Genomic DNA, 22,681 nt, shown 5'->3' with positions numbered 1-22,681 from the left:
TTCTGTGGATCTCTCCATCTTGGTGTTCACTGGCTAGCAGGACTGATGGGGTAGAGGTGTGGTGGGGAGCCAGTTCACATTCCCAGAAAGCTACATCTACTGCCCATTGCCTTTGCAGAGAAGAGCCAGAATTTTTTTTTCACCAGGATTCCTGGTGTTCCTAGAACCCTGCTGGCCTACTGGCATATGTGAGAGCATACATACACACACACACACACACACACACACACACACACACACACACACACACATGCACGCATGCACACATGCGTGAGTGACTCCATCTCCTGGGTTGTTAGGAGGGTTAAGAATCGATACTCACAAAGCTCTGGAATTGGGGGCAGGAAGGTCAGGAGTTGAAGATCTTCCTTGGCTACATGAAGAGTTCAAGGCCAGCATGGACTGACTATAAGAGATGCTGTCTTGGGGGTGAGGGGAGGGGGATCTGTTTGCTCGTAATGCTTGGGATAGCAGCCAACCCCCATGCTCTGACACTGGCTACCTGTTGACCTTGGGCAAGCCTTGTTCCCACGTTGTCCCTCAGTCTTTTTAAAGAAATCATCAGGCTGAGCCGATATCCTTACCTCAAATTCTCAGTCTCTGACAGTCAATGGCTTTGGAAGCCTGGACAGGACTAAGTGCCATGCTCAGGTGGGCATGGTCTCCTGTGACTGGTAGACTTAGCTGGGAGGTCACTCTTGGCCACTCTTGAGAAAGAAGAAAAGCTGAATGGGACAGTCTCCCTCCTCACATAAACAGGAACAGGCTGAGCCAGGCTTCAGCTCCAGTTATGGTGGGCTGATGCTGAGAGCAGGCGGATGAGTCACTGGGGAGCCTCTGTGGTTCTGGAGCTCCAACCAGCCCCCAGGCAGAGGAACTGCAAGGCTGAATGGTGTGATTTGAGAGCTGGGGTACAAGAGAGGAATCAGCGTGTCCTCACATGCTCCAGATGACTTCTGAAGACTGTTTGCTTCCACGCTTTACCCAGAATCTCAGGAGTTTTGGCCTAGGTTACTGATCCCGGCTCTCAGTCACTCTTCCTCTCCCTCACCACCACTCAACATCCCAGGATCCATCTGCCAGATGTCAGGTGCAAAAGCTGCACCAACAGCCCAGGACAGCTGTTTAGAGCTCAAGGTTCCCACATACATATCACTCCCTCTTCAGTCTCCAGGGTTTCCCTATCCTTCCTGCCTGTGCTATAGCAACCCTTTCCTAAGAAATCATACAGCAAAAAAGAAACCATCCCTTGGTGTCAGGAAGCCCAGGATTCAAATCTCAGGTCTGCATTTACTTGGGAAAAGATGTGTTTAGCTTCTTGAAGCCTACATTTCCTCACCTGGAAAAAATCCCTTACACCTCACTCAAGAGGCAAGCCTAGCAAGAGCCTCCAATGAAATCGATTGTAAGCAAGCAGCCTCTGTGCGGGGAAGTGGGGGGTGGCAGGGGGTGTTCATGCGTGGCAAAGCAGCTACCTTACTGTGAACTACTGAAGAGCTAACCCTCGATACAAGTATCTGCCTCTCACCAACAAATGGGTCTAAGGATGACGCTGCCGTAGAGAGGCCAACGCAACTACTTTGGGAATTGTACAGCCAGCAGCCCAGTGAGAACATGACAGTGAGTGAAAGGCAGGTTAAGGCAAAAATAAGAGGCATCATTAGCTGGGTGGTGGCGCACACCTTTGATCCCAGCACTTTGGAGGCAGAGGCAGGCGGATCTCTGTGATTTCAAGGCCTGTCTGATCTACAAAGTGAGTTTTGGGACAGCCAGAACTACACAGAGAAACCTGTCTCAGGAAATAAATAAATAAATAAATAAATAAATAAGTAAATAAATAAATAAATAAATAAATAAATAAATAAATAAATAAATAAAAAGAAGTGGCATCATCTCTAAAAGAAGGACCAAAGGTAAGAGGACTAATGGTTCAGGACTCTGGCACCTTCACAGGCTGGATTGCTTGTTCACTGCTCAATTCCCAGAGCCTGGCCGAGTGCTTGGCAAAGTACGCTCACACAAATCCTTACTGAACGGCAGGGAAGCAAATCCTTGTAATCCCAGTGCTCGTTGTGTACTTGGCGGTAAATAAACGTACACTAGAGTCACACACACAAGTGAGCAGAGGCTAAAGTCAGGCATGTGATCCCGGCACAGTTCTCCCTGTGTGTGATTCCTACCACTTCCTATCGGAGATCCCCACTGCCCAGCCCTGGAGATCAGGGCTTCTTAACTGGAGGTCCACAGAAGCCCCTCCAGATTATATGAATAATATGGTGTGTGTTTGACAGTGTCTCTAACCTGATTTTAAAAAATCCCTAATTTCTGTCTAGAAAATAATTTTTTAAGATTTATTTATTTTATTTTATTTTATTTATATGGATATTTTGCCTGCATGCACAGATATATGCACCACATGTATGCCTGGTACGATGGATCCTTGGAACTGGATCCATCTGGACAGTTGTGAGCACTATGTGGGTGCTGGGAGTTAAACCCAGGTCCTCTAGAGAAGTAGCCAGTGCTCTTAACTGCTGAGCCATCTCTCCAGCTCCCATTAATCTAGTTTTTAATTATAAAAAGTTTCTGGGTTTTTGTTTTGTTTTTGCTTTTTGTTTGGTTTTGGTTTTGGTTTTGGTTTTTCAAGAAAGGGTTTCTCTGTATAACAGGTCTGGCTGTCCTGGAATTTGCTTTGTAGACCACCAGACTCGCCTTGAACTCATAGAGATCCACCTGCTTTTGCCTCCTAAGTGCTGGGATTAAAGATGTGTGCCACCATTGCCTGAATAAGATTTTATTTTTTATTTTATGCGCGTGTGCATGTGTGTGTGTGTGTGTGTGTGTGTGTGTGTGTGTATTAACATTCATTCATATGGTGCCTGCAGAGGCCAGAAGTAGGTATCAGATCCCCCTGCAGCTAGAATTAAAGGTAGTTGTGAGCCTCCTAATGCAGGTGCTGGGAACTGGACTCTGGTCCTCTTGAAAGAGTAGCAAGTGCTCTTAGTCACTGAGCCATCTTTCTGTATAACTGTAATTAATGAGGCAGTTCCACATAATTTATCGGGTAATCAAGAGAGGTTTATTTCTGGGATAACTTACAGCCAATAGGGGTTGTTTACAGGATCCGAGAGAAATGAGGTACCATCCAGCTTCCAGGACTATGAGGTATCCAGAAGGGGCAAGCATGTACACACCTCGAGTCTTTAAGGGGCTCCCTCTCAGCCACGCCCCAGGGGCAGGTCATAGGCAGGTGTGGCAGTCACCTAGGGGCAGTGTTTCAAGGCCAAAGCTGGAACAGCTGCCCACTACATTTCTGGTCCCCAATTTTTTAAATTTTCATATTATCATTATTATCATTAGTGTGTGTGTGTGTGTGTGTGTGTGTGTGTGTGTGTGTGTGTGTGTGATATTGAGAGGGTCACACATGCTATGGCACATGTGGAGATCAGAGGACAACTTTATCAAATTGATGCTCTTCTTCCACCTTTATGTGGGTTCCAGGGATCAAATTCGGGTCACCAGAATTATTATGTGTCAAAGACCTTAACCCACTGAGTCATCTAGCTGGCCTCAGAAAATGATTTTAAATAAACTCAGCTCTTAAAGGTGTATATCTGCCTGGCATCTGATAAATTCCATCATTTGGTTCATGAGAACCTCAGAGATTTTTTCTTTAAATGCAGTGCCTTGGGCTAGAGCTATATAGCTCAGTTGTCAGAAGGCCTGCCTAGAGTGTGCACAAAGACCTGGGCTTGGTCCCTGTCACCATATAAAATCAGGTGCAGGGGTGCACGTCTATCATCCCAGCACTCAGAAGTTCAAGTTTATCCTCAGCTACATGGTAAGTTTGCAGGCAGTCTGTAATACAGGAGACCCCATCTCAAAAAAAAATTGTGTAAAGTACCCACCTTTGTCTCTGAGACCTTGATTCAGGGCCCTGTCAGCCTGTGCTCCCCTCTCACCCCCATCATATCCATGCAGCTCATCTGTCATCTCTCATATGCAAGCACAGGGTCTCGGAGGGGCTGGCTTGCCTTCTGAGTGGCTGTTATGCTGGGCCACTCTCACAGCACTGTCAACCTCTATATCTTAGGCCCCTAAGTGTGACAGGTGGAGTCAGGGCCAGAAACTTGAGAGTACCAACCAGGATTCATAACACATGAACTCAGAGCTTTTATCTCTTTTTAAGAATATCTTTATTGATATATATATATATATAACAAGTATATATAGTGAATATATGTATATATAATATATTACAGGGAACTTAAGATATATAAATAAAATCACCTCTCCTCTCACCATCCCTCCCCACCATGACTGACATGGTGGCACATGGCTTTAATCTAAGCACTTGGGAGACAGAGGCAAATGAATCTCTGTGAGTTCAAGGCCAGCCTAGTCTACTTAGAGAGTTCTAGGCCAGCAGGGTTGTACAGTGATACCCTTTCTCAATAAATAAATAAAAGCTGTTGTTAACACCTGACTTGTTTTCTTTCCGTTTAGCACACACATTTATTAAACACTTACTGTGTGTCAGATCACCACGCTACCAGCTTGTTTATACTACCATGTCATCTTTATCTTTACCATGCTCCATCTTCTCCTCAGCACATTTCTATCTTTCTTAAATGTTAGAGCCAATAAGCTCATACTGTGCCATAACCTTGCCTTTCACACTCCAAATTTCTAAACTTTCTTTCCATGTTATTAAATATTCATCCACAGAATCACAATACAATGGTTGCATGATACTTTATTGCAGGCAAGCTTCATCCTTCTCAGACTGGAGCACATGTAACCCTGAGGGCAAAGCCACAGGATAAATGTCACCCATCTTCCTGAAGCACAAATTTGATTCAAAACTTTGGGAGGGGAAAAATATTCAGTATCAAAATGAGTACAGATAAGCCACAGTGTAGGTTAGACACAACCTATAATTTTCAAAAGAAAGCAACAAAATCCCAATCTACGTGAGCTCAACAGATTACCTACTGAGTTTACCTTCTGAGGCTAGAAGCAGACAAGAACAAAATTCCAGTTCGAGTCCCTGTGTGTATACATAAGGAGATGCCCAGGGAAGAGAAGAAGTGGCTGGAGATCTGCAGCTGACACTGAGGCAGAGGAGCCAGTGGCCCTGGCCTGCATCCTTCCACCCATCCCTACATGATGTCACCTGTCAATGTGTGCAGGGGGGCCTTACCCCTGAGAAATCCACACCCCTACACAGGTGCAAACTGGCTTCCTACACAGTCCAGCTTCTAGCGGCAGCTTTTCCTCTCACCCAGCATCAAGCTGAACTTAGTGCTCACTAGCTGTGTGCCTGCCATGGTGACCCGCCCTCCTCCTTCCTTTTAAGACAGTACCTCACCTGTGCAAGCAAGATCAGACGCCTGCGAAGTGTCAGGAATCATACAGGGTTTTATCTGCAGTATCTAAAGTCTTCATAGCATCTTTGCAAAGTACATATCTTCCCCATCACTGTTGAATAAAAGAAGAGGAGGAGGAGGAGCCAGGCAGGGTGGCACACGCCTTTAATCCCAGCACTTGAGAGACAGAGGCAGGCAGATCTCTGAGTTCGAGGTCAGCCAAAGCTACACTTGTCTCAAACATACAAATAAACCAAAGGAACAGGGTAAAATAGTATCATTTGTCCATCAGGCACTCGCCCAGTCAATATGTATCAAAACCTACATACCAACAAACATGTGCTGCACGCTATAGACAATCACAGAAATCGCACTGATACCAATCCGCCTTCCGGGACTAATGGGTGAATTGAGACAGTGACATTCTACAAACCACAGTGAGTGTAGTATATCCAGAGGCCCATGAGACTGCCTCAGACTGAACCCACCTCTTCCACTTACCAAGTAGGCCACCTTGGGGGCAAAAAAAACACAACCTCTTAGCCTTCTGCCCCTCATCTCCCCTTTGTAAAATGGGGGGAGTGATGGCAGTGCCAGCTTTCTGGGGATACTGTGAACAACAAGTGAATTAGCGTATGCCAGCATTCAGAACAGAGCCATGTCGGGGTATCTTGCTGTGGATGGAAGCATGAAGGAGTGACATGAGGAATGGGGAAGAACCTAGTTCCAGTGACGTGAGACTGACAACGGCAAGATGAATAGGGGTTTCCTCGGTGATATATACAGAGGTGGGTGGGGCAGGGTGTTGGAGGGATGTTTGAGGTAGAGGGAATAATAGGCAAAGTACAGCATCGGCTCACCTGGGGAGCTACAGGGATGTGGCTAAAACACATCATCAGGGGACTATCTGCCCCACACACACACACACACCGCAGCAGTCAGCAAGGGGGCTGTGGTTTTTGACAAGGCTTCTCCAAGACCCAGGCTTCTTGCATAACGGTGCCAATCTAAGCCTGGTGTGAGGCTCAGTAAATGTTGAGTGAGTGACTGAACATGTGTACAGCTGTGTTGGCCTCACCTGCTTCTGTTATCACCCAACCAGAAAGCAAGTCCACAGCCCCACATGCATAGTGATGCGTGGACAGCCCCTTCCCAACTGTCCTGTCCAGCGATACACATCCATTTGGTCAGGCTCTTTCTTTTTGGTGGTATACTGAGCTGATTTTGGGTGGAAATCTCTAACATCTGGAATCAGCTGTTCCTGGTTCCCCACACCGTAACAAGAGGCTCAGAGCTAAGCCAGCACATTAGAGGTGGGAACTGCTTCTGGATAGTCTCAAGGGAATCAGGACTGGGACACTGGAGGCACAGGCAGAGGCACTCGGAGTACTCGGTGACAGCCTGTGCTGCACCTGACAGGATGTAGGGGCTCTGTAAAGCTCAGTCAAGAAACCAGGGGTGGGCTGAAGATGTAGCTCAATTGGTAAAGCGGTCGTCTTGCTTGCACGGGGCTTGATCCCCAGCACCACACAAACTAAGTATGACGGTGCTCACCTGTAATCACAGCACTCCAGATTGGGGGTGGTGCACAGAAGGAAAGAAAGAAAAAGAAAATGGAGCCAAAAGGGTGAGTGTGAGCCTGGCAGCCCGAGTTCAAATCCCAGAACCCACATAGAAAAGCTGAATGTGGTATCTCGCATATGTAATCCCGGCATTTCTAAGGGGAGGTGCGAGAAAGAAACAGGAAAAAGAACCAGCTGGTAACAGCTGCAGCACAGCAATGGAAACAAGAGAGACTCTGCCTGGGAAGTCAGCCTTTGGCCAGGGCACTCGCACAGGGCCCACTCTCAACAAATAATGTTTCTTTTAAAGAAGAGAAAGACTGGGGGGGAGGGGGCAATGGCTCTGTGGTTAAGATTACTTGCTGCTCTTGCAGAGGACTCAGGTTTAGTTCCCAGCACCCAGGTCAAGCAGCTCACACCTGTTGTGCCCTGGGTGCGAGACCCCCAAAGAGACCACCAGAGACACGAACTCACCGAAATGCAAAAGCAAGGTTTATTGAAGCAGTTCAAGCTGTGCGGCAGGGCCCTTGTCAAGCCATCCAACGCAGTGGAGGCTGGAGGAAGTACCCACCCCTCTGCAAGCTCAGGTTTTAAAGGCAAAAACCATAAGGTTATATCATTTAGGGGCGCTAGTACAGGTACAATTGTAATTGACTCAAGTTTCAGGGGCTTTTCAGAATTTCTATGTTATCTTACTTTGTAGTTTTAACTGGCTGTTTGTCAAACTTTACAGACTACCCCCGGCATTGGGGCATTCTGTGATTAATCGATTGCTACCAGATAGTACTTCAAACATCCTGACTTAGTACTTTTGACCATCTCCGGCATTGGGGCATTCTATGGTTAATCAGTTGTTACCAGGTGGCTCTTCAAACATCCTGACTTTGTCCTGGGACCTATGTCAGCAGCTCTGAGAATTTTGAAACTCAGGCCTGTTTCAAGCTGGGGTGAGGGGCTTGCTTGAAATGGTGGTGCTTTGGTTCTTCAACAACCATCTGTAACTCTAGCTCCAGGGGATCCAATGCCTCTGGCTTCCTTGGGCACCTGCACTCACACGCATATACCCACATTTAGACACATACAACTATGCATAATTAAAAATAGTCATTTTCTTACAAGGGAAAGAAATATGTTGAACCCAACCCCCATTTCTAAGATGGGGAAACTGATGTGCAAAGAACAAGTGCCCTAGGTCACGACAATGGCAGTCTTACTAGAACCAGACCCCAGGTAGTCATTATCTATTCTTCTTACCAAAATTTCCTTCCATACTGTCCTGATTTCTCTTTCCCAGTTGGTGTGGGGGTCTCAACGTGGGGAAGATGCATAGCCATAATCACCCCCGGCATTTCAGTCTTCCAGCCCCACTTGGAGCACACATCACAAAAGACGAAAATCTGGAGAGCAGGCGTGGGTGGGTTGTTCAGGGTCATGGCCTGCTTATGCCATATTCTTTATTTTTTTCTCCCTTGCTTTTTTAATTGAGTTTGAGGTAGTTGTTTTTGTTTCCTTAAGAAATGGAAAAGAATGAAGCTGCGTAAATACAACGGTATTAACTCTGAAAACCCCCTGCCATTTTAACTCCCTTACTGCAGAAATAAAAGAGAAATAATTTGTCCACCCACACGTAGCTCTTTCTGACGAAGGTAGGTGAATATTGCTTTGCTAATCGAGGGTGACTGCTGGAAGTGGAGCCTCGCTGACTGAGCCAGGATTGAGAGGAAGCCACAGCAACCCTGAAAGGGACCAGACCTCCAGAGGTTGGCAGAGTCCTGTGCTCAGGCAGAGCCCAGAGTTCCCAACCCCTCCCGTCCCATCTTCCGCAGGTCTCCCCCAGCCAGTAGAGATGGAAGCACTGGACGAGGCTGAAGGGCTCCCCAGCAAGCAGAGGGAGATGCCACCACCCCCGCCACCCTCACCGCCCTCTGAGCCAGCTCAGAAGCTGCCACCTCAAGGCTCCGGGAACCACTCCCTCACTGTCAGAAGCAGCCTGTGCCTGTTCGTTGCCTCTCAGTTCCTGGTAAGGATATCACAGGCCTCACTAGGGCCTGAAGAGAGGGTGGGTTGAGGGACAGCCTTCTACTTCTTCCTAAGATAGCTACCTGGGGAGGCTGAGGGATGAGGGTCTTTCTGGTGGCCCTCAGTTACTCCAAGTCTCCAGACCGGAGTGAAGGGAAGGCGGAAGTTCTGAGCTACAGCCTCAGGAATGAAGCTCCTCATATCCTGCTAACCCTTATTCCCTAGCTAAGAAGACAGGATCCCCAGTCCCTGAGCCCCTGGTCCTACAGAGTTCCCTCTGAGGACTTCCTGTCTAAGGAGGCCTTTCTGGAAGACTTCTCTTCTGTGTGTGCTTGTGGGGTCTCCTGTGGGGTCTCCCATGGGAAGGGTTCTGTCTCAGCCACCTGTGATTAGCTTTTCTCCCGAAGAGTGCTGGGGCCTCCTCTAGGTACATGGCCCTTCCCTCCGATGCCCAGTCTGAGAGACTCAGGAGCTTCCTGGGGGCCCAGGTTGGGGCTGAAAGTGAGCTCTGCAGGGCAATATAGGGGCAAAGGGCTGCAGCTATACGCTCAGTCTGCTCCCCTGACTGCCCCAGCTCGCCTGTGGGGTGCTCTGGCTCAGTGGCCATGGCCACTCCTGGCTGCAGAATACCACAGACCTCATCTCCTCCTCGTTCACACTGTTGAACCACCTGGGACCTGTGGTGAGTAAACTCTGGGGCCCCCCAGGAAGGTGGGATGGAGTGGGATAAGCTGGGGTTTCCCATCCCTCTCCCCCTCACAACACCTGGTTGGGGCATCTCTAAGTTCAAGAGATGTTTCCAAGAACCCAAAGGCCATCAGACCCAGGATGGGTTTTCTTGTTACTTTTGAAGTAGATAAGACCATTTCCCTTTCCCACTCCTCAGAATACTGACCAGTTTGTCTGATGTTCCCCAGGCCTGGCTGGGTTCTGGGACCTGGGGGATCCCGAGTCTGCTGCTAGTCTCTCTAACTGTGGGCCTGGTCATCATCACCACCCTGGTAAGCTGCCTCCTTGTCCTCAGCCTCAGGGCAGTCCTTCCCTCTCTAAAAAGCCCCACTTCCTACTAGATCCGTCTGATCCCTGACCTGGGTTCTGAATAGGGCAAAGATAGACTTGTCTCCTTCAGCTGCATGCCTACTTAAAGCAAGAGTCTCCTTTCTAGAAGTGATCGGGGCTGAGAGAAAGGGCTGAGGCAGAAAGAACCCCCAGGCCCCACCAAGAAGGATTAAATCCACTAGAAACTGAGGACAGAGAAGGGAGAGTCGGGGTGGAGTCTGACATCTAAGAGCCAGGAGAATATGGTTACTCTAGACCTTATAGCATCAGACAACTCAGTCCCACAGGGTACCCCATGAACCCAGCAGGCAGCAAACGTGATCCCAGGTCCATGATGCTGTGTGCTCCCAACCAGGTGTGGCACCTCCTCAAGGCACCCACAGAGCCACCCGCCCCACTGCCCCCAGAGGACAGGCGCCAATCAGTGAGCCGCCAACCCTCCTTTACCTATTCGGAGTGGATGGAGGAGAAGATAGAAGATGACTTCCTGGACCTGGACGCGGTGCCTGAGACACCTGTGTTTGACTGTGTGATGGACATCAAGCCTGAGACTGATCCCACCTCATTGACTGTCAAGTCCATGGGTCTGCAGGAGAGGTGGGAGGGTAGAGGAGGGGTGACTGGGGATCACAAATTCCCAAGTCCCGTTAGAAGGGTAGATGCCTAGCTCCTGGTTTAGAGTACAGGGTGAGCCTCATAGCTTAGCATGTGCAGACAAGTGCTTTTCCCGTAGTGCATGTCGATTGGGGTACTTCGAGATGAATGCCCAAGAAGAGTACAGTTCCTTCCCATGCACACACAGGCATGTGCAGGAGTGCACACGTGCACAGCCATACTATCCTTGGCTTGAGGAAGTCAGGGTTGGTTTCCTCACATAGGGCTTGTTGGGGCCTTTAGCTCAACTGTGTTCCTTGTAACTTGACAAAGGGACAATAGGTAGCATTTCCCAAAACCTCTACTTCCCTAGAGTTCCCCATGGGATGCAATGAGCAAATTTTGGGAGGTAGTGACACCCTGAGTTTAGGGCTGGGTAAGCCAGCTCACACACGGCTTGAATTACCCACAGGATGTCATGGAAAGTGCTGGTGGAGGGCTCAGAAAACCTAGACAATATTTTTTTGGCTCTGCCACTTCCTCATAGTCAAAGCCTGGACAGTGCTAGTGCCCTCTTGAAACTCAGTGTCCCTTTTTATATAATGAGGATGCCCTCCTTTGCTGAGGCTTTAGACACTGGGCATGGTGGAGTTGGCCCAGTATAGATACTTTGCTGCTACTGGCTGCCTTTGCGCTCCCTGCTTCCCTGAACGCAGAGGGCCCTGGCCTCTTCTAGCTGCGATGCACTTAACGCCATGACAGCCTCATTCTAGGACTGTGATGCTAGGGTCTGAAGCTGTGCTCTTGGGCTGGAGGATCACCTTAGCATGCGTCTTCCCTGTGGGCCTCCTTTCAAGGGGCCATTAGGGATTGCTTGGGGTTGAGCTTTCAGAACTGGAGCTTCCACTCCACTATGGGAAGGAGCCGACCAGGGTGTAGACAGAACCATGTGCTCCTTAGGACAAGCTCTTGTCACATCCCTCTTCCTGGAGCCATCCTGCTCTCGTCCACCCACCTTCCTCCTTTCTTTCATGCCTAAGGGTTTTATCTTCTTCTATGACTCTTGCAGGAGAGGCTCCAATGTCTCCTTGACCCTGGACATGTGTACCCCTGGCTGCAATGAGGAGGGCTTTGGCTACCTGGTGTCCCCACGAGAGGAGTCAGCCCATGAGTACCTGCTCAGTGCCTCCCGCGTCCTCCGGGCAGAAGAGCTGCACGAAAAGGCCCTGGATCCTTTCCTGCTGCAGGCAGAATTCTTTGTGAGTCCCTTGAAGTGACCACCCACCCTTGCACTCATAAAAGGCCACCACTCGGCAGTCAGTACTCCAGAGTATACAGACCCATCCGTGGAACAGACTAGCAACCCCTTGTCATCTCTCCCAGCATCCTGGGCAAGCTCTTACCCTCTGAGACCTGATGTCCTCATCCGGAAAGTCAGACAAACGACAGGGTCTTTTTGGGACAGGCGGACAGTGGTACTTCTGGATCTATTGGGAGAACTGTGCTCTGGAAGCCGTAGAGAGCATCCCCTGGTGGTGTAGTTCAGTGGTAGAACAGGTGCCTGGTAGCATACACAAAGCTGGGTCAAAGAAAGCTGGAAAAAGAAAGCCTCATCTACTCATTCTCCTGTCTTCCCGCCCTCCTCTGCCTGGTATCATCAAGGATGTTTAGCCCATGCTCCTGGGTTCCCCCCTTTTCTCCTCTGGGTTTCAAGCTTAGGCCCTAAGTCCTTTCCCAACCTCTGACTGACATGTGCTGGATTCGGAAGGGTCCAATAAGTAACAGTCCTGATCTCCTGCCAAGAGTGCTTAGCCAGATAAAAGCTCAGCCATAAGAACGTGTGGCCCTTATCGTCACCAATACGAAGTGAGACTCGGCAGTGTGAGACTTGATACCGGTCCTCAGAAACGGCAAACTCCACTGCCACGGGGGTCTTGGCCTTTCCCCAGGGGTTTGCACCCATAGTTAAGAAAAGAACCCCAAAAGGGGAAAGGGAGGAACTGAAGCCCAACAACCCACTTTCCCTCAAACTCGCCAGTCGGGTAGCTCACCCACTGTGCTGCTTGGGCTCCGTGCTCCATAGGCTGACTGCTCTCGTGGGGACACTCAGATCTCCAGAACTTGTCTCCACCTGCAGAAAACCCAAAGTGGTGGGACCCAACCTTCTTCTCCAGCCGTGTGCTCCACCCCCATACCTGCAGGAACTGTCCACTTCTGGGTGACTGGCACCTTCCTCACAATGCCCACCTCAGTGTCTCTAGAAAGCCTTCCTCCACCACCCCAGCTCCCACTCTCAGCTCCCACCATCATCGTCTCCCCGTGAAAACAGTCCTGCCCATCCCTTCCTGCTCAGTAGATACCATAGATTTGGCCAGGCAGGAAGGAACACAGCCTGCTAACCCACTCCATGGGCAGTTCTGTACATGTGTGTGGTGGGTTTTTTAATTATTATTTCTTTTGATTCTCACAAGAGCCCTAGAAGGTGTCACTGTCTACACTGGGCAAAGACCATCTAGTATATCCAGACACAGTGAACAGTATGACCAGGGGCTAAAGTGTGCAGACATATTAGACAGAGTGCATAGGGAGGCATCCCAGAGGCCATGGGTGGGGGAACGGAGCTGAGGGGAACCTAAGAGTTAGAGCCAATTTGGAGGTGCAGGGCTGAAATTAGTAGTACTCTCAGCCAGCATAGCGCCGTGAACGCAGAGCCCCATGGGCCTGGGCAGAGGAGGGAGGCAAAACTGAGGCCTGAGAATGGCAAAACAAAGAAAGCCAAGCCAGGAAGAACAAAAGTTCAAGGCCCGCCTGGGCCACATAGTGAGTTCAAGGTTGGTGAGCAACTTACCAAGACTGTCTTAGAATTTAAGGGAGGAGCTGGCATTTTAGCTCAGTGGTTGGGTACTTGCCCAGCATGCACAGGCTCTAGGCCCAACCTCCAATATAAGGGGGGCATGGGGACAGGGACAAGAGAAGCAAACCCAACTGCAGATAAAGGGAAGCCGGGTCCAAAGAGACCTCACACGCCAGGGAACCCATCAGACGTGGAGCTGCTTCTAAGGGACAAACAGCCTTACGGGATGAAAAGCAGGTTCCCTTTTTACTGGGCAATCAGGGAAGGTCCTTAGAGGAAGTGACCTCAGATAGACAAGATGTGTAGAAAAGATGAGGGTCATTCAAGTCTTACCAAAAGGAGAACATCACAAACAAAAGTCCAAGGTGGGGATGACCACAGCAGGAACACACATCCCCAGAGCTTCCTGGCTGGCTCCTGCACAGAGAACAGGGAAGGAGGGGGTGACTGGCAAGGTCTTGTTCAGTTTTGCTTGGCGTTTTATTGAATGTCTATCTCAAACCAAGCTGGCCCTCAACGGACAATTGCTGTGCTATTTATTTTATGCACTTGGCATATGCCAGTAACTATTCTAAATGCATATGTGTACTAACTCACTCAGTAGTAAATGCTTGTCGAATGAATGCATGAACTCGAGACAGCCCCTGCACTGGCAGTTGGAGGCAAGCAGCGCCTGAATTTGGAATTCTGGGAAGACCAGCCTGAAGCTGCTCACAGCCCCGTGTCTTCCTCATGTAGGAAATCCCCATGAACTTCGTGGATCCAAAAGAATATGACATCCCAGGGCTGGTTCGGAAGAATCGGTACAGAACCATCCTTCCCAGTGAGTACCTGCTGCCCCAGGGTGGGGAGGGGAGCGGGTCCTGTCATCTGGGAAGGCCTCAAGTCCGGAGATGGACCTCCAGAGATGATGGACAGTCATCACAGTAGATGGTATGAAGACCGGGCCAATCAAGGAGAAGGGAATGAGAGCAGACACTGGCTCCCTTTCTGGCCCTGAACCCTTCCTGGCTAGTGGCATTGAGCTCTGTAGAAGCATTGGGAGGAAGGGTAGCTCTGAGGCGGTGAACAGTGGCTGAAGTTATTGGCATGGCCTTTCTCTTCTGAGTGGGTTTATTTTAAGAAGAAAACAGTAAAGGCTCACAGAAGGTAAGTGACTTATCCACAGCCACACAGCTAGTAAACAAAGATCTTCCCTAAACCTGGGACTCTGTGACCCCAGCATCAGGCTCTTTTGTCTACCTGTGTTCTGTGTGACCTGACTATCAGTCCTCTAGCAGGCAGAGCCACCCAGAGGGAATGAGGTACCTCCATCCTGTAGTGATCTGTCTACCATGGGGTGTGTCCAAATGAGGCTAAGTCCTGAGCAGGGCTTGTCTCCTTTGGAGACGGTTATACCAGGTGACCTACTATTCCCATTCCATCCCATGGTGTCATGGTCAGGTCGTTTTGATCAAGGCCCTCTGGGGGCTAGCTCGGAAGGAGAGGGGTGACATGTTGAAAGTGAATCCCCAAAAACCTACTCCAACCAGTTCGTGGAGTAGCAAGCCCTTAAAAAGCAGTTTGCCATCAGCATCTCCACCAGCATGGAAGATGTCATGACTTATTTTTAACTTTTAAAATATCGACTTGTGGTTGCTATGGTTACACAGTCTCTAGGTAGTTACGTTTAAACAAAGCACCATTTAAGGCCAGGATGCCTTAGTTGGGCTGCTCACCTCTTCTCTCAACTTATCCTCCCTGCCCCTGTTCTTCCTGCAGGCAGGGGCCTGGCTACCCCAGAACCTAGGGTTTTGCTGGCTCCTTAGAATGGCCACTGGACTCAGTCATAATCCATGTGGTCCTCCTGGACTGTTGACAGGCTCCCATCTCCTCCAACCATGCCCCGAACATCCAAGCCCCCAAACCCAACATAGAACGTTGTACAGTGAGGCAGAGCTGACCCTGAACCTTAAGAGACTGGACTGGGGGGACAAAGGTCATGGACAAAGGTCAGCAGAGGCAGCCTCTGGGATCAGGATGGGGCTGGAGACTCCCTGAGATTTGTTCTATCATTGATCGAACACCTTTCCTGAGCCCCATCCCAGGGACTGAAGATTTGGATTCTGCACACAGAGCTGTCAAGCAAAAGAAAAAACTCTGTGGACAGTCCCAGGGTGAGCACTGACCTAGCAGGAGCACTAGATTCAAGGGCACAGTGGCTGTCCCATTCACACAGTACCTCCACCTCCTAAAGAATGCGGAGCAACTGGGAGACCGTCTGGACCTTCTTGGATGAATGAGTGGATGAATCTCTCAGATCTGACCCCCCTCCCTTCCAGCCTTACTACCAAATGACTTTGTGGGGGTTCAGCCTTCCATGTTGCCCAGTTCTAATGAGCACCATTGACATATGGTACACTGGCACAAATGTCCCTGGGCGAGGTGCCAGGGAGGGCAGCCTGTGACCTTGACACTTGTTACTGGACTGTGGCAGTCATACCCTGACTGCTTTTTCTCCTTCCTGCCCCTCTCTCACAGTGGGCACAACAGAAACATAATCATGTCACCTCCCTCCTTAAACACAGTGAACGTCACCCTTTCTAAGCGTGGTATGTGAGACTGTGGCTCCTCTCCAGCTCCCATCTCTCGCCAGTCTCAGCCTTGACCTGTGCACCTGGTCAGACAGTGTTCCCTGTTTCTCCTCCTGGTCCTTTAACCCCTGAAAAGTGCCACATCTTCCAGGAAGCGCAGCCACCCTAGCCCAATCACAGCCCCCTCTGTCCCTCCAGCCCCAGAGCTCTCAGGCCATGCACCACTTGTCTCCCTGCCCAACACTATGTCCTCTTTGTGGCAGGGACCATGCGTGTCTTGTTGATCTAGAAGGCTCTTCTCACAAGCATAGCACAGAGCCAGCATGGACCTGGGGCTATAGAATGCAATCATTACCATCACCACAGTGACTCCGTGATCGCAAAGCTCTACTATCTGGCCAGAGAGGGCAGTGCCCACAACTGTCCTTCCAGCACCTAACCTGGATAGGCGAAACCAAGAGGTCCAGGCAGAGGTGCCTGCTTAAGCACTCTCTTCTGCTGGTGTTGCCGAAGCCCCTCCTACCTACTCTTACCCCTCCCTACCCCTGCACTACTTCTATACCCTCTCTATAAGAAACATCCACCCCCATATCACCTACCATGACCCAGGCAGAGACGGGGGCTAGCAGAGGCATGGAGATGAGGAGCATATGCCTGTCACCCCTAGGTTTTTCTCCATTCCCACTGTCTGCCGGAACTCACGACAACAGCAACTGCTTGTTATACAGCATTTGTCATAAGTTACTGTGTGCTGCTTCAGGGGCTCTGCTTTTTCCTGTTAACTCTTTTTTTTAATATTATTTATTTATTTATTTATTGTCTATACACATGAGATTCAGTTCTCCCCTCCAGCGTATGGGTCCCAGGAATGCAATTTGTTGTCAGCCTTGGCAGCAAGTGTCGTTACCCTCTGAGCCATCTTACCGCCCCCTGTCAACTCTTTAGGTCTTTATAAGATAAAGGAGGTCGTCAGGTAATGACTCTTAGTAACACCCCTGCATTGCCTGTGAGGGCATACGCTGGCTATGACCCCAGAGGAAATGTGGGTACTGTGGAGTAGGACAGAGAAGTTCGCCCTATGCCAGAAGGCCCAGCTCACAGACTCACCTGTCTCCCACCTCAGATCCTCACAGCAGAGTGTGCCTGACTTCACCAGACCCTGAAGATCCTCTGAGTTCCTACATCAATGCCAACTACATCCGGGTATGTAGCTCCATCCCAAGAGCCTTCCACTAAAGGAGAGGCCTGAGCTGGTGGGATCTATCCTCTAGACTTGTCCCCAAGCTGGTGTGGCTCCTACAAGCCCCAAAACGAGCCTAAGTGTGGGAGGGGGCGCTGGGAGTGCCGCCTCTGACCCCGACCTGACAGGCTGGACTTGGCTGGCTGCAGGGCTACAGTGGGAAGGAGAAAGTGTACATCGCCACACAGGGACCCATCGTCAGCACTGTGGCGGACTTCTGGCGCATGGTGTGGCAGGAGCACACACCCATCATTGTCATGATCACCAACATCGAGGAGATGAACGAGGTAGGGACCCTGTGCCATGGCTCAGTGCTCCCTGCTTCCTGTCCCACATGAAGCATCTCACTTGCATATTAATTTTTATGAGGCTCTTGTGAGCCTGGTGTGCACTCAACTGTCAACACAAGGAAATGGGAGGTGTCGAGAGGTAAGGTATGCACTCAGGGCCACATAGAGCAGAGCAGAGCCTGGAGCTGGCTTCTCCCTCCCCATCCAATGGTCATGCTGTCAACCATGATAGTTTGCTGCTTCCCAGTATGACACTGGTGTGGAAATTCATGATGAACAGCTCATTTAATTGAATCTCCATAAAAAAATCCTTCTGAGGGAGGCTGGAGAGATAGCTCAGTTGAAGATCTGAGTTTTAACCCCAGGACCCATGTAAATAACAGGCATGGCGTATGCATCTGTACCCCACCCCCAGTGCTGGGGAAGCTGAGAGGCAGATCTAGGGCTCACTGGCCAGCCAGTCTCTTACTTGATGAGTTCCAGGCCAACAAGAGATCCTGTCCCGAAAAACCGAGGTGGACGTGAGAAACAACACTTGAGGTTAAACTCTGGCCTACACACACACACACACACACACACACACACACACACACACACACACCACACACACACAGAGTCCTATAAAGGGTACCATTTTCATTTTTCAAATGGGGGAACTGAAACTCAGGAATGAGGAGGAGGTCATGGGTTATGAAGCCAAGGTTTCAATACAATCCTCTAATAACAAAGCCTGTTGTCCTTGTGTGACCGTCTGTTGGCCCCAGCAGAGCAAGCGGGAACGTGGGAGGAGAATAGCAGTGTAACACAGCCTGATCTTGGTCCTTGCAGAAGTGCACGGAATACTGGCCAGAAGAGCAGGTAGTCCACGACGGCGTGGAGATCACCATACAGAAAGTCATCCACACTGAGGACTATCGACTGCGACTCATCTCCCTCAGGGTGAGGCCTGGGGCTAGACAGGGCAGGGCTGGCTGCAAAGCTTAATTGGGACCACCAACTGAAAAAAGTACTCAGAGGCCTACTATAGGTGATGCCTAGGCCTATGTCACACCCAGGATTCACTGGTAAGCAGGGTGAATAGGCTTGGACACTAGGGTCAAGACGGAGCCCCGGCTGCGTTTTCCAAACCTTATTTTCATGTACCATCAAACTCTTCTGTGCACTGCTGCTTATAACAGTTCTATCTCATTCTCCACAACCTCTCAAGGCCAGGACTGTCCTGGTGAGGAGGCTTCAAGTGCTTCTATCATTGTCCTTATCATAACAGAAGGTTCTTTATGACTTTGAGTGCCAGTAATGTCCCTTCCATTAGGGTTCTGTCTTCTGGTCTGATGCACCCTGTATGTCCACCACCAGAGGGCAGGCACTCCTTGCTACTTTAGGGCACACAATTATGCTTACAAGAAATGGCAGGAAAAGGGAAAACACACAAAATACGAGCAACACAGAGCAGCCCAGAAGAGAGGGGGAAGATGCCCTCCCACCCAAAAGTTGCACTTCTCCCAGGATAAGCAGAAGAGAGACTGCTCCTTTGGTTTGGAGAAGTGATAAGGGGTGTGTGTGTGTGTGTGTGTGTGTGTGTGTGTGTGTGTGTGTGTTGGAAGGTGATCACCAGAAAGGTGGAGAAGTTCAGCGGGGCACCAGGAAGCTGATGCCCTGTTCAGAAACAGCCTAGAAAAGTCACTGATGCTGACGGCCACGGGGTTCAGCCACAGAAAGGAGCTCAGGGCCTGACATTTGTCCCTCTGAGCTGCCCTGTTTTCTGCCAGATGCAGAACTGGGCAAGATACCAGGGTGCCTGAGCCCCCAGAGGCCAGTGTCCATATGAGCATCTAACACCAAGACTTACTGGAAACACTGAAGGCCAGGAAGTAACAGGCAGGTGCTGCGGTCACCGTCACAGCCATGTAACCAAGAACACGAGGAACCAGCTTCCAAGTAGAAAGAGGCTGGGGTGTGGGGCTGCTCATCTCAGTGCTATGGGAGCAGCTAGGGAAGAGCGAGGGTGTCTTGGGGTTTGAGGGTGTTCACAAGCACCAGCTGTGGGTGTGGTTCTGGCCTGGGTATGGGGGACAGAGCGGTGTTCTGGACTCTTTCTTCAAGGAGCACCCATAAGATGGTAAATACCAACTAGTGACAGGCAAGGATACTGAAGGGCACCCTGCCATATGGAATGCTCTGGGAATGCTTACCGGAAGGGCTGTATGGGATCTTGGAGGATTGGTAAGGGATGAGCAGGAGCAAACAAGTGGGAAGGCTTTCCCAGCGTGCAGAAGGAGCAGCTGTGTGTGCAAGCACACGTGTGTGCCCACTTTCTATATCATGTCCTCCCACAGCAGAAAGGATGATGGAGTGAGGAATCTCTCCAGGGTCTCTAATCTAAGGGCATGGATCACGTTTGAAGGTGTGCACTCCTGACCCACAGGCCATAACCTTCAGATTCCCACCCAGTGGAAATGAGCTTTCAACATATGAAGCTGGGGGACAGGAAACCATACTTTCAGTCCGTAGTGAAGGGTTTCTTGGTTTGGTGTAGGGTTAGGTTTCCAGTACTAGAGATTTAACCCAGGTTCTCACACTAGGCCAGAACTCTCTCACTGAGCTACATCCCCGGCCCTTTTTATTGTTTTGAGACCGCCTCACTAAGTTTCCCAGACTGGCCTGGACCTACTCTGTAGATCATGCAGGCCTTGATCTTCCTGCTTCAGGCTTCCAGGTAGCTGGGATTACAGGCCTGCATCATCAGGCCCAGCCAGCAAAAGGTCTTAAACACAGTGCAGTGTATCCAGATTTATGCTAGGGAGAGACCATTTTGATGCTATGGGTCTTTGATAGTTGGAGAGGAATAGGGTAGGGTCATCCCAAAATGGGACGGTAGAGCAGAGAGGAGACTGGCAGCACATACTGAGGGCAGCAGGATGGGCAGGCAGAGCCTGTGCTCTGGGCCGTGTGACTAAGGGGTGCCTGGAACATCTGTCCGAATAAGGAATTTCCAGATAGCAATGAATTGGAGAAAAGGCTCTTTGCCTTTCTTGGATGATTTTAGAGTTCAGAGGCCAATGTCTCTCTCTCTCACTCACTCACTCTCACGCACGCACGCATGCACGCACACCAAGCTAACTCTGATCTGTTTTGTGCTGTTAGGCAATATGGTAGATGGGGACTAAGAATCCCTACACTCTCTGCGCCCCTCTCTTTCCTCCCTTCCCATCTCGATCTTTGGATGAATTAGGTCTGGGAACATTCACATGTATCTGGGGGGGTGGAAGGACTCTCTCTCTCTCTCTCTCTCTCTCTCTCTCTCTCTCTCTCTCTCTCTCCTGGGCAGAGAGGGACTGAAGAGCGAGGCTTGAAGCATTACTGGTTCACATCCTGGCCTGACCAGAAGACCCCGGACAGGGCACCCCCACTCCTGCACCTGGTACGGGAGGTGGAGGAGGCAGCCCAACAAGAGGGACCCCACTGTTCCCCAATCATCGTTCACTGCAGGTGGGTTTTCCTGTCCACCCGCTGGGGTGGGGCCACCCCCATCCCTGGGCTACTGTGCGCCTCACCCCATCTATCCTCTCGACCGGCCCTCAGTGCAGGGATTGGGAGGACTGGCTGCTTCATTGCCACCAGCATCTGCTGCCAGCAGCTGCGACGGGAGGGCATCGTGGACATCCTAAAGACCACATGCCAGCTCCGTCAGGACAGGTCAGCCCCTGGTCAGGGGAGGGGAGGGTGGCAGTGTGATGTGTGCATGAATCAAGGGACGGTGGATAAACCAGACATAGTCTGTAAGGCAGATGGGGAGCAGAAAGAAACAAATGGGAGAGAGCAGAATCCAGGAAGCTCTCCGGAGGAAGACAGAAGACAAGCAGCTGGGGGAAAGGACAGGGGCTGAGAACAAGGGTGCGTCCCTGAAATGAAGGGGCAGAGGGCAATGGCTGGGAAGAGTTGCTGTCTCTGAGCTACAGAACAGCTGGTGCCCCTAGCATTTGAGGACCCCTCCCGCAGCTCACTGCATCTCTACTGGCCAGGGGTGGCATGATCCAGACATGCGAACAGTACCAGTTCGTGCACCACGTCATGAGCCTCTATGAGAAGCAGCTGTCCCACCAGTCCTCAGAGTGACCACGCTCTTCCTCTGAGCTCCTCTGGGCACTGCCCAGCCTGAGTCTGGGCCTTCACCCCAACAACCCAAGATCTGGCCTTGGGTCCTGGGCCTGCTCCCTGTCCCTTCCCCTCACCCTTCCTTCTCTTCAGTCTGCTCCCCCTCTGTTGTCCTGGCCTGGTCCCTACCCCCAGCCTAGCTCTTCTACTGGACATACTGCAGAGTTGGGGAGGGCAGGGGAGGAATTGCCAGGCCAGGCCTGGGGCCCCTGGGCCTGACCCACACCGTACAGACCTGGGGCCTCAGTTTTAACCATGGTTCCACTGCTACTTGGTCCAAAATGTTTCCATGCCACACCCTAAGTGTCCTGCCACTACGTGCTCTGTCTGTCCATCCATCTCTGCTATCTGTACCAGACACTGTGTCCCCTCAGGCAGGAAAGGAACACTGAACTGAGCTCTAGTCCCTCAGCCCCCCATCCCCCAAGGCAGAGGTACCTGCCTCTAGCCCCACCAGCTCCTCTGAAAAGGCAGATTGCATTTTGCCACCAGGATGTGGATGGCAGGAACAGGATCCAGAGACCAGGCAGTGGAGCACGTGATGGTTAACAGAGAGATCCCAGCTAAGGAAGAAGGTTCCTGGGCAAGGGTGGGCATTATTCTAGATGCCTTCTGAGTGTTTGATACTCTCAGGAGGCAATGACCAGCCTGTGAGGCACTGGAGAGGAAGAGGACAGATGCAGGTGGGGAACCCCAAAGAGCCGGGCCCTGAGGGGGTCCTCCAAGAGTAGGATGGGGACTCGACTACAGACCTGTAAGACATCTTTCTGTGTCACCACGGGAAAGCCCAAAAGTCTCGCTGCGTGTTGCTCTGTGTGTGTTCCCTGTGTCCATGTACGTGTTGAGAGCCCATGAGCAGGGCGTGCATGACTCTTTGGCAACATGTGTTATCTTGGAGCCACGTGTTTTTATTGCTGACTTTAAATATTTATTCCACGGCAGAGACATTTGGTGTCTTTTTATAAT

At 50.5% G+C, this 22,681-nt stretch overlaps 1 protein-coding gene across 2 annotated transcripts in view; it reads left to right on the top strand.

Annotated features, from left to right (window-relative positions):
- The window catches only part of Ptpn5 (protein tyrosine phosphatase non-receptor type 5), a 42,829-nt gene extending 20,222 nt beyond the window's left edge, over positions 1 to 22,607 (top strand). Inside the window, exons 3-14 of one of the 2 annotated variants that reach the window (XM_059253342.1) lie at positions 8,758 to 8,951; positions 9,525 to 9,632; positions 9,868 to 9,951; positions 10,365 to 10,606; positions 11,673 to 11,862; positions 14,196 to 14,280; positions 17,154 to 17,233; positions 17,420 to 17,557; positions 18,389 to 18,499; positions 20,889 to 21,049; positions 21,143 to 21,256; positions 21,583 to 22,607. In XM_059253342.1, coding sequence (XP_059109325.1) covers positions 8,758 to 8,951; positions 9,525 to 9,632; positions 9,868 to 9,951; positions 10,365 to 10,606; positions 11,673 to 11,862; positions 14,196 to 14,280; positions 17,154 to 17,233; positions 17,420 to 17,557; positions 18,389 to 18,499; positions 20,889 to 21,049; positions 21,143 to 21,256; positions 21,583 to 21,676 — 1,601 coding nt within the window. In that variant the 3' untranslated portion in view covers positions 21,677 to 22,607. Of the gene's footprint in view, positions 1 to 8,757; positions 8,957 to 9,524; positions 9,633 to 9,860; positions 9,952 to 10,364; positions 10,607 to 11,672; positions 11,863 to 14,195; positions 14,281 to 17,153; positions 17,234 to 17,419; positions 17,558 to 18,388; positions 18,500 to 20,888; positions 21,050 to 21,142; positions 21,257 to 21,582 lie in introns of both variants that reach the window. The other variant, XM_059253343.1, reaches the window with a different exon arrangement.
- The last annotated feature ends 74 nt before the right edge of the window (positions 22,608 to 22,681 follow it).

The sequence above is a fragment of the Peromyscus eremicus genome, chromosome 1, assembly GCF_949786415.1.
Source record: "Peromyscus eremicus chromosome 1, PerEre_H2_v1, whole genome shotgun sequence".
In the NCBI taxonomy this organism is placed as follows: Eukaryota; Metazoa; Chordata; class Mammalia; order Rodentia; family Cricetidae; genus Peromyscus; species Peromyscus eremicus.
The sequence above is the reverse complement of the archived record's forward strand: the minus strand, read 5'-3'. Positions and strand labels throughout refer to the sequence as shown.